The sequence below is a fragment of the Halyomorpha halys genome, unplaced genomic scaffold (genome assembly GCF_000696795.3).
Source record: "Halyomorpha halys isolate HHAL.00 unplaced genomic scaffold, Hhal_1.1 Scaffold22.1, whole genome shotgun sequence".
NCBI lineage: Eukaryota > Metazoa > Arthropoda > Insecta > Hemiptera > Pentatomidae > Halyomorpha > Halyomorpha halys.
Genome location: NW_027104816.1, coordinates 902,051 through 912,177, shown reverse-complemented (window position 1 = coordinate 912,177; position 10,127 = coordinate 902,051). Strand labels below are relative to the sequence as shown.

General features: G+C 28.5%; 1 protein-coding gene across 1 annotated transcript in view; it reads right to left on the bottom strand.

Annotated features, from left to right (window-relative positions):
- LOC106682157 (homeobox-like protein HDP1) overlaps window positions 1-4,252 on the bottom strand; it is a 15,902-nt gene extending 11,650 nt beyond the window's left edge. Inside the window, exon 1 of the mRNA XM_014422864.2 lies at window positions 4,040-4,252. Within this exon, the coding sequence (XP_014278350.1) occupies window positions 4,040-4,079 (40 nt within the window). The 5' untranslated portion in view covers window positions 4,080-4,252. The remainder of the gene's footprint in view (window positions 1-4,039) is intronic.
- Window positions 4,253-10,127: the final 5,875 nt, after the last annotated feature.

The window sequence follows — 10,127 nt, the reverse complement described above, 5'->3', positions numbered from 1 at the left end:
ATATATTTAGCCCTGCAACATGGGGAAAAATGTTGGCTCACATTGAATAGTTTTATTACTATTTGTGTTTTTTACCAACCTATGGTCAACCATAGATCTTCCAATAATTTATTAATTGTATTTATTTGTTTAAACTAGGCTAAGTTTATACAATTTTATCATTTATTTATTTCCAAAGAAAACCCATAATACTTTTCACTCTTTTTATTTTTCTATTATGGAGGATATTTTTAACTAACTGTTTATCTAACATTATCTAGTTCATCATAATTTTATGACATCTTACATTCTCCTTATTTTAAGGGATTTGTCCTGATTATATTGTATTACCAATAGTCTTGTTTACTACTCACCTATTCATCAGTTACTTATATATTGGATTGTCAAATATGTAAGTGACAGTCTAATATGTAAGTAATTGACAAGTAGAGGGATGGTCTACCAGAAAATAGGACTATTGATAGTAAAATATTGTACATTGGAAGAATGTTGATTGACCATGTGTAATAAGAAAATAAGTAATATTATAGATACATAGTGTTAAAAGGCATGTATAGTCTACTGGTGCTGGTACTGGTATTTGGTGGGATAACAAGTCCGGCAAGTGGGTCTAGTGGTCCTTTTAGCCAACCTTGTCTACCTAAGTTGCTGCTGCATACTAACCAAGGTGGGAATGTCAAGATTCATTTCTCGGGACTGCCGAAAAATGAATGCTACTGCCCCAGGTGGGTATCGAACCCACAACGTTCCAAACCGAGCGCACTGGGAACTGCACCCCAACCCGTATGGCCGTCACGTCCCTCATGTGTAGTCTAAGTATTATACGAAGATAAAGGCTGTATGAGAAAAGTGATATTACAATTAAATAAGATATACAAATAATAAAATACATATGAAAATCCAGTGAGTAAATATACATACAAAAATGAAAATTATTTACAATAAAGCGATGAGAAAGGTGGGAAATAAAATGTATATAGGTAATTAAATATGTAAGTAAAATGACAGAATAAAAGAAATAAAATATAAAATTATATTTATAATCCAAAAGTAATAAAGAAATACGAATATTTAAATTTAATAAAAATTATTTAAGATTAGAGTTATAGAAAACAAAATGAGAAAAAAAAACATATGTAACTAATGAAATATGTAAGTAAAATACTAGAAATAAATAAAAAGAATAATGAAAGAAATAAAATATAAAGTTATATATAAGTTATAAGACAAAAAGAGTAATTAGTAAATATGACAATACTAACCTGTGGTGAATATAACTTAATAATGAGGGCAAGGAAGAAATAATAAGAAAAGAGTAGAAAAGGAGAAGGGGTGTAAAAAGAAATTACTAACTTACTGCTTATAATACTCAAACTATACATGTCTTTTAACACTATATATATATTATTGATTAATTTTTAATGCCTTTAATTCATTACGGTTCTTATCTTGGTCTTAGCCCTGATGAAGGCTCAAAATTCCAGCCGAACCGTTGGCACTAATAAATAGGTTTTTACTTATTTGTGTTCTCCACTGAACATACCCCTCACTATCTTCTCATTTATATTGAGGTGTAGATAGTTGACCGTAGTTTAATAATTGGAGATGGTCGGTCGGGAGGTGCGGTCAGCAAAAAAAAACATAAGTAAACAAAAAGTTATTTATTCATACCAACATTTCGACCTGAGTTTCAGGTCTTCATCAGGGTTATAAAACAAAAAGAGACAACAACCATCAATTAGAGAAACATAAAATTGAAAAAAAAAAAAAAAATAGTATACTAACAAATTTGGAATATACAAAATATTGAATTGAATGATCAATAAATAAAGTTGATTGATAATAGTGAAAGATGAAATATAATATATCTTATCACCTATATAATATTATATTTTATCTTTCACTGTTATCAATCAACTTTATTTATTGATCATTCAATTCATTATTTTGTATAATTCTAAATTTGTTAGTATACTATTTTTTTTTTTTCAATTTTATTTTTCTCATAATGATGGTTGCTATCTCTTTTTGTTTTATAGCCCTGATGAAGACCTGAAACTCAAGTCGAAATGTTGGTATGAATAAATAATTTTTTGTTTACTTGTTTTTTTTGCTGACCGCAACACCCCGACCATCTTCTCCAATTCTCATTTATATATACGGTTAACTATGAACTCTTTTTTTTTTTTATAATTTATTTGTTGTTATTTACAACTGTATAAAAATATATACAAGTAAATTTGCTGTGTAGGTGACATAGTGACATGATACAAACATGTGGAGTATCTACCAATTGATAGAACTCCAAAAACATTTCTAGAGGAGAAGATCTCGAGGCTTTCTTCTTTTCAGAAGCCTAGGAGGATTATCAGCTAATGAAGGAGAAGCCAGGTTAGAAACAAGTGGATTTGGGTGGTTGGGAAGTTTATCGTAGAAGGATTGGTATGTGGTTCTGGCCAAATTGGCAACATATGAGGCATTGAGGTCCTGATGAATGACTTGATTTGTTAAAAAGTAAGGAGCATTAAGGATTGGATTCAGGAGGAATTTGATGGTTTAGTGGAGCCCCAAAGCTCAACTCCGTATGTCCAGATAGGCCTTCCAATAGTCATGTAGATCAGTCTTTTGTAATGTATCGGCAGTTTACACCGTTTGCCTAGTAAATGTTTTAATAGTCGGAATCGACGAGCAGTCTCCTGTGTTTTTAGTCTTGTATCAGGATTCCATGTCAGTTGTTTGTTCAGACGTAGTAACAGATCTGTTACACGAATAAGTGGAGTAATATTAAAGGATACTGTGGGGCAAGAGGTCATCGGTTTACGACGGAAGGGTAAATGTGATTTGGTGGGATTTATTAGAATTTATTTTAATCCTCCAGTTTTGGCACCATTCTTCAAGGATGGTGATGTGGGATTAGAGGGTTTGGGATACAATGTAAGGATCATTGATGAACTCATCCTTGAACTATTTATTGTGAGAAAACGTTTTGCCCCACTTTGCAGATCTTAGTCAGGGCTAAAAAAGATAGTAAAAAGTAAAAGAATAGATAACATGTAAAAGAATAGATAACATGTAATAAAAGTAAACAAAGATATTGTTAAAAATGATTTAAAATATGTAGAAGTTTATATAAAAATTAACAAAATAAATTAAAGAAAATAAAAACAGAAAAATATAAAAAAGAAGTAGAGTGAAAAGTACAAACAAAAGTTACAAAAAAAGTACTAGATAATTAATGAAAACGGAAATAATAACAAATAGAAAGAAGATAAAAGAGAAATATAAATATACAGTATACACTAAAAGAAAAAAATAAGGGACATAAGAATACAATAAAGGTCAAGAAAAAAGGAAGAAGAAAGAGCCTTTTTTATCCCTGACGAAGCCCGGCAAAATGAGGCGAAATGTTGGGTCACAATAAATAATTTAATTACTACTAGTTCTTTTGACCGCTCCCAGACTATCAGATGTGTCACTATTCAAGTAAATCGATGATATATGGAAATGTATTATACAACACACACAAAAAAAATTAAATTAGATCTAAACACCACAATGGTACACATGTACACTAACCCTATCTTTTCACACTAATTGTAAAACACATGAGTACTTTTAGTTTTAAAAGCTAGCTAATAAACTGCAATAAACTAATATAAGAAAATAATTTTTAACAAACTTGCAAAATTATACGGTTTGATTTTGACAATGATGTTAAATTATAATATAAAAGTAGGCTGAATAATTGAATAAAGAGCCCTTTAGGCCTAATGAAACACTTCAAAGTGGGGTGAAACATAGGCTCACAATCAATGGTTTATATACTATTTGAGTTTTTTTGACCAACTTCCTTTTATATAATACACAATGATTGATAGTCCATTATATTAAGATAGTTTGTTCAATTTTTACACTATAGAAAAAATTTATCAATAAGAACATCAAGCAAACTTTAAAAAGAGAATGTAATAACAATTTTAAATTTCTATGACTTTACAAATTAAATATATTCTTCTATGACAAAATCAAATGTACTTACAAGAAATTAACCACACAGTCATCAAAGGATTTACATTCATCAATGTCAATCCACTTTGACATAGATTTCAATTGCACCATACAACAGTTGTAGCTAAACCCAAACTAGAACAGCACTAATATCTTTCCTACATGACAGTAAGTAATGAAGAAGTCTTTTCTTCCTTGGTTTTAATCCATTTAAAATCAATTCAGGATTATTGAAATTAGAATAACTTCAAACATCAACATATGTTTTGACCTACATATTTAGTATGAGATATCAAATTTGCTTTCAATAGGGTTATTTATTATTAACTGCTTTTATTAGTAATTGTTAGGGGTGTTATTTATGGATGTGAAACGTGACCTTCAACACTAAGGGAAGAACAATGCTTTGAGGTTTTTGAAAATAAAGTATTACGTAAAATATTCGGACCGAAAAAGAATGAGTTATTGAGAGAATTTAGAAGACCACACAACGCTTCAAAATGAGGGAACTGGACCTGGTAAATATAATTCATATTTCAGCATTGAGGTGAATAAGATGAGCGTGTAAGATTGTGGGACTTAGTAAAGAATAGATCCCTAAAGTGTTAATAAAATCTAAATCTATGGGTAAACGTTAGAGGAGTAAACCGAAACGTAGATGGGAGCATTCCGTTAAGTCTGATTTTGTAGATTTGGGTTTGGAGAGGTGTCACTGGATAGTTATATATAGAGAACGATTGGATGTATCGGCATCGAACCTTCCGGTACGTTAAACCTTTATTTAGCGTTCTTATAAGGGTAAATATAACGTAAGTCAAGAAGAAATGAAACTAAGCCCGTTGCAGTAGTACACGCGTTATAGTGAGGGCAGAAAAATATAAATTATTAGAACTGAAATTCATGTATTAGTTCATAAGGCAAAAAAAAGTTTGCCCTAAACCAATAATAAAATGTTTTAAAAAGATCTATTAGCATTATTGTTTCTCAAAAGTATTTGTTATTTCGTTACTTAAAGCCGCGATTGTTGATTTTTGTCACTTAATTAAACACTTGTGGAAACAATTATAAAATAACAACGAACACATACAGACGGATCGAGAAAAACTGAACTGCCTTAGCGCCAAAAATTTCGGGGTCTCCTCCCACCATAAAATCTTTCGAATAAGAAGCCATATATTTAACTTTTTAAAAAAAGATTTGTTCAGTTATTCTAAGGATTTTTTTTTTGGAATCTTTTCGTTCTTTTCCAAAATCTTCAAGTTAAAATTTTAAAACTTAGGGCCTCTTCCCTTTCTTTGACCTTGTTAGCAAAGCCTCTACAAGTAAGGCTGCTAATGTTCATAATTTATTTTTTATTCTAAAGTATGGGGGAACAAAAATTATATTTTTATCAAGAACGATGTACTGAATTTTTATTTTACTTTGGGCACTAATATATAATACAAGCTCCAGTGGCGGGAAATTGAAAATTTCTATTGGTGTTTTGGCTTAACCAGATTATCACTGTCGACATGTAAAGTAGCCTAATCTATTGCTTTCCCGCTAAATTATAGTTAGTCAGTAGTTCGTGGTTAGATGAGGTATTGTAGTCGTAATAGTTCAGTATTGATAATTCAGTTTTTGTTAGTTGTAAACATTTTTTAAAAGTTCAAATGAGTTTGGAAATTAATGACTTCCGCTGTTACGCTGCTCAAACCAACCCCCCTAATAGTTTTGCTATAGGAGGTAAGGACTATACAAACTTGTAGCATTATATATAAATAAGTTTTGATGTTCCTGCCTTTGCACTGTGAGGTATTTGACCTAAAAAGCTGGTCAAAAGTCATATTTTTTCTTGACTTTTAGTCATACATATTTTAATTGAGTAGCCATATCTTTGGAGTACTGAATGCAGTTTGAACCAGACCTGTTGTGAGACAATGGTTGCTAGAAAGATCAAGTCATTCAAATTGTTTTTCATTCTGTACTTACCCTGTTAGAATTTCCACTTATATATTTCTATATTGTTCATCATCAAGGTATTTATTATAATTCATGACCATTTTAAAATATAATAGCTTACAACAATGGCATTCTCTACTTTTATATTGCAAAATATTATTATGTTTCCCCGCTCTTCTTTGTGTTGATTTCTAATCGGAAAGGGTAATTAATGTAATTTTTAGGATTATTTTTGTATAACTGTTAGCACATAATAAAAATTATATTTCATTTATGATGTTTTAGAAAATGAATTGATTTTTCTCTTAGACATTTCTGTTGTGTAAGTACTTTAGGCAATTAAGATATAAATTTTCTCGAATAAATTTCTAAAATAGTTTGTGATGAGCAGAGAAACTTACAAACATTTGAAAATATCATCGATTCTGATGCATGTATATTTCAGTCATCATCTGTATTTCTTCAACTAATAAACCGCCTAAAATAAATATTTTAATATTAAACATATTATGCTTTTGACTATGATATTACATTTGTAAACTCACACATATACATTTTCATGATCTTTCGTAAGCAAAAGAAATAAACTTAAACACTCTTGGATTTGGCTTTTCAACATTACATTTCAAAATCAATTTTTTGGAATTTATTAATCATATTTACTCTTTATTTTCAAATCCTCTTTATTTATATATAATTACAATTACAAATATATAATATAATACATAGTATATATACAGATTACATACTGACTTTGTTTGCCATATGGCAGTATAAAATGAGTTACAGGGTCCGCTGAAGCCAGTTTCACATTGGTAACATACTAGTTGGGGGCTTACATAGAATGGAGAGGGACCATTCCGGCTGACACGATGAACAACATTGAGGAAGCTGTGTTTGAATGAAATAAGAACTGTTGTATTTACTGTTAGATGCCTAGTAGTTCCAATTAATAAGAGCATTTAAATAGCATTTTACAAGTAATTTCAATATTCTTTTTACAAGTTTTGTATGTTTGAACTGGATAGTTTTGAATAATTCTTATCGAATCTGAACTGAGGTTTTATACTATGGAAAAAGTGTTTTATCTTATAATATAAAGTTCCATCTTTATAATATAGAATTACTGAACTCTGTTGGAGAACAAGTGTACTACAATGTGTTTATTGTTGACCTTATAGTATAAAAGCCCAGTAGAAAAAGGCAGTTATTTCACCTCATTTTTTTATAACTTCAATGAAAACTATTTATAATTATTAGTCAAAATTGGTGAGTCTGCCAAGTATAGAAAGAGGAAACACAAAATGGTAGCTGTTTCAAAATGTTAAAAAAAATTAATTAATCATTTGGAGCTCTATGTCTTTAAAATTACCTACAACACGAGAAAACCTAATCTAACATTATTTAAAGTAGAGTAAATTTGCTAAAAATGAGCCCTAATAGCAAGCTCTTTAATAAAGAGCTCTTTACCTCCTATGTTCCCAAGATACAGCTTTTTAAAAAGCAACATTTAATGAAATATATGTGAAATGAACACTAAAACACAAATTTATTGTGGGGAACCTTTATTTCAGGAACCATGAGACATACAGATGTCTGCCAGCACTCTAATAAAAGCTAGTTTAATGTACTCTAATGTTTTTTATAACGTTTATCTTCGCAGGAATAGTTTTTATTTTATTTTCCAATATAAATTAACAAAATATTGATATCTTCGAAGGGGTAATAATTTTTATAATATTTGCATATGAATATGAACTTTTCATTTGTAATTTTGTCTGAACAGATATAAATCAATGTTTTTTTTTTTGCAAATATCATGAAAACTACTACCCCTTTGAAGATAAATGTTATAAACTACTTTATATCACTTTAAACTAGCTTTAATTTGAGGACTAATAGACACCTATAAGTCTCATGGTGCCTGAGATATATACATTGCCCACTAACCACTAATTTTTCGCAATAGTTTTTTATGAAATGTTGCTTTTTAAAATAACTGTATCTTGGGAGCTATGGAATGTAAACTATATGTAATGTAATGCACCAAAATAACAAAACAGAAAATCTTAAAATCTTGAAACTATTTTATATTTATATGTAATTTTTATAGAATTATCTTAAAATTTATGGTTAATAATTTATTTAGAAAAAGAAAATTATTTCACCCCAATTTTTGATTACTTCAATGAAAAGTATCTATAATTACTAGTCAAATTTTAATTAATAATTATCAATGTTTATATATAATTTTTATAGAATTATCTTAAAATTTATGGATAATAATTTATTTAGAAAAGAAATAATATATCTAAAAAATGTTAGAAAAAAAATTAAATTTCTTGAACCACCCTATAACATTAAATTTGGTAAACATGCCTTAAACTATAGGATACCATTTCTGTTCGATCCCTTACCAGAAGAACTAATAAATAAATAAAAAAAAAGTTAACTGGGTACTTTCTTATTTCTATGATTCCGAATAATTGATTTTGATTCATCAAATGACCATATCTGCCTGTATTTTTTCTTAATTCCACATAATTTATTTATTATATTAAAATTAGGATTAGAAATGTATGTGTGTGCTTAGTGATACATATTAGATCCTTATCTGTATCATCTTGTTTTATTATCATTATTATATTAATTCACTAATTGTAAATTTGCAGCTTCATTATTCACTTCAAAATCCTTTCAGTTATTTTTATTATTATTATTATTATTTTTAATTTAATTTTTTTTATTAATTATTATTTTATTTTTACTTGTTACTTTATACTTTTCATTTTAGTAGATGTTAATTAAATTATTAGTTGTATCACTTGAAATTAATTTATATTGTATCTAGTCTAAACTGTAATATTTACATTTCACTTATGTCTATCATTTTTATGTGTTATTTTAGCACCGACTGATAGATGTCATCTGGTCTGACCATACTGGATGAAATTTTTTTAATGAATAAAAACACAAAAAAAAACTGCTCAGTTGGGGATCACACAACACAAATTCTATTTCTCTGTTGCTATAAAACTTTGTTTTCAGGGTTCCAAGAATTGAGAAAATCAATAAAATGTGAAAAATTGATTCTATAAAATGGCTCTTCTGGTCGGTCGATTTTAGTGCAAAAAGTTGCTACCACATCCCAGGCATATACCTGCCTTAAAAATGAAGTTTCAGTTTCTTTTGTATTATATGTGTATATCTTAAAAAACTTCCAAAAACACTAGAAAATCTAAGAGAACGTTATTTAAAGAAGAGTAAATTTTCTGAAATATTAGCCCTCATAGAGCTATTTATGTCCAATAGTTCTCGAGATATAGCCTTTTAATACGCAACATTTCATAAAAATCTACTGAAATATCAATAGTTAATTAAGTTATTTCGAGAAATCTATATTAGCAATAAAACTAAAGCTCGTTTAATGTACTATAAAGTAATTTATTACCTTTACCATCATAGGGATAGTAGTTTTCATGATAATTGCTAAAATAAATTGATTTATAGTTGTTCAGACAAAGATTTGATTTATGAAAAACTTTATTTCAGGAACCATTGGACGTACAGATGTCCGCCAGCACTCAAATTAAAGCTAGTAAAATTTACTACAAAATAGTTAATTATGTTTACCTTTGTAGTAGTAGTAGTAGTAGTTTTTATGATATTTGACAAAATAAACTCACAAAATGTTAATTTCTAGTTGTTCGCATAAAATGTTGGATTTTTGAACAAATATATCTCTAGATCTATAAGACGCACATATGTCTGCCAACACTCAAAATAAAGGAAATTTAACTTATTATAAAGTAGTATATGACACTTATCTTCGTAGGGGTAGTAGTTTTCATGATATATGCTAAAATAAATTGATTTATACTTGTTTGGACAATAAGTTTGATTTATGAAAAACTTTATTTCAGAATATAAACTCACAAAATGTTAATTTTGTTAATTTCTAGTTGTTCATATAAAATGTTTGATTTTTGAAAAAATATATCTCTAGATCCATAAGATGCACATATGTCTGCCAACACTTAATATAAAGGAAATTTGACTTACTATAAAGTAGTTTATGACATTTATGGGTAGGAGTAGTAGTTTTTATGTTATTTACCTATGAATATAAATTTGGCAAATAAAAATTTGTTCGAACAACTATAAATCAATTTATTTTA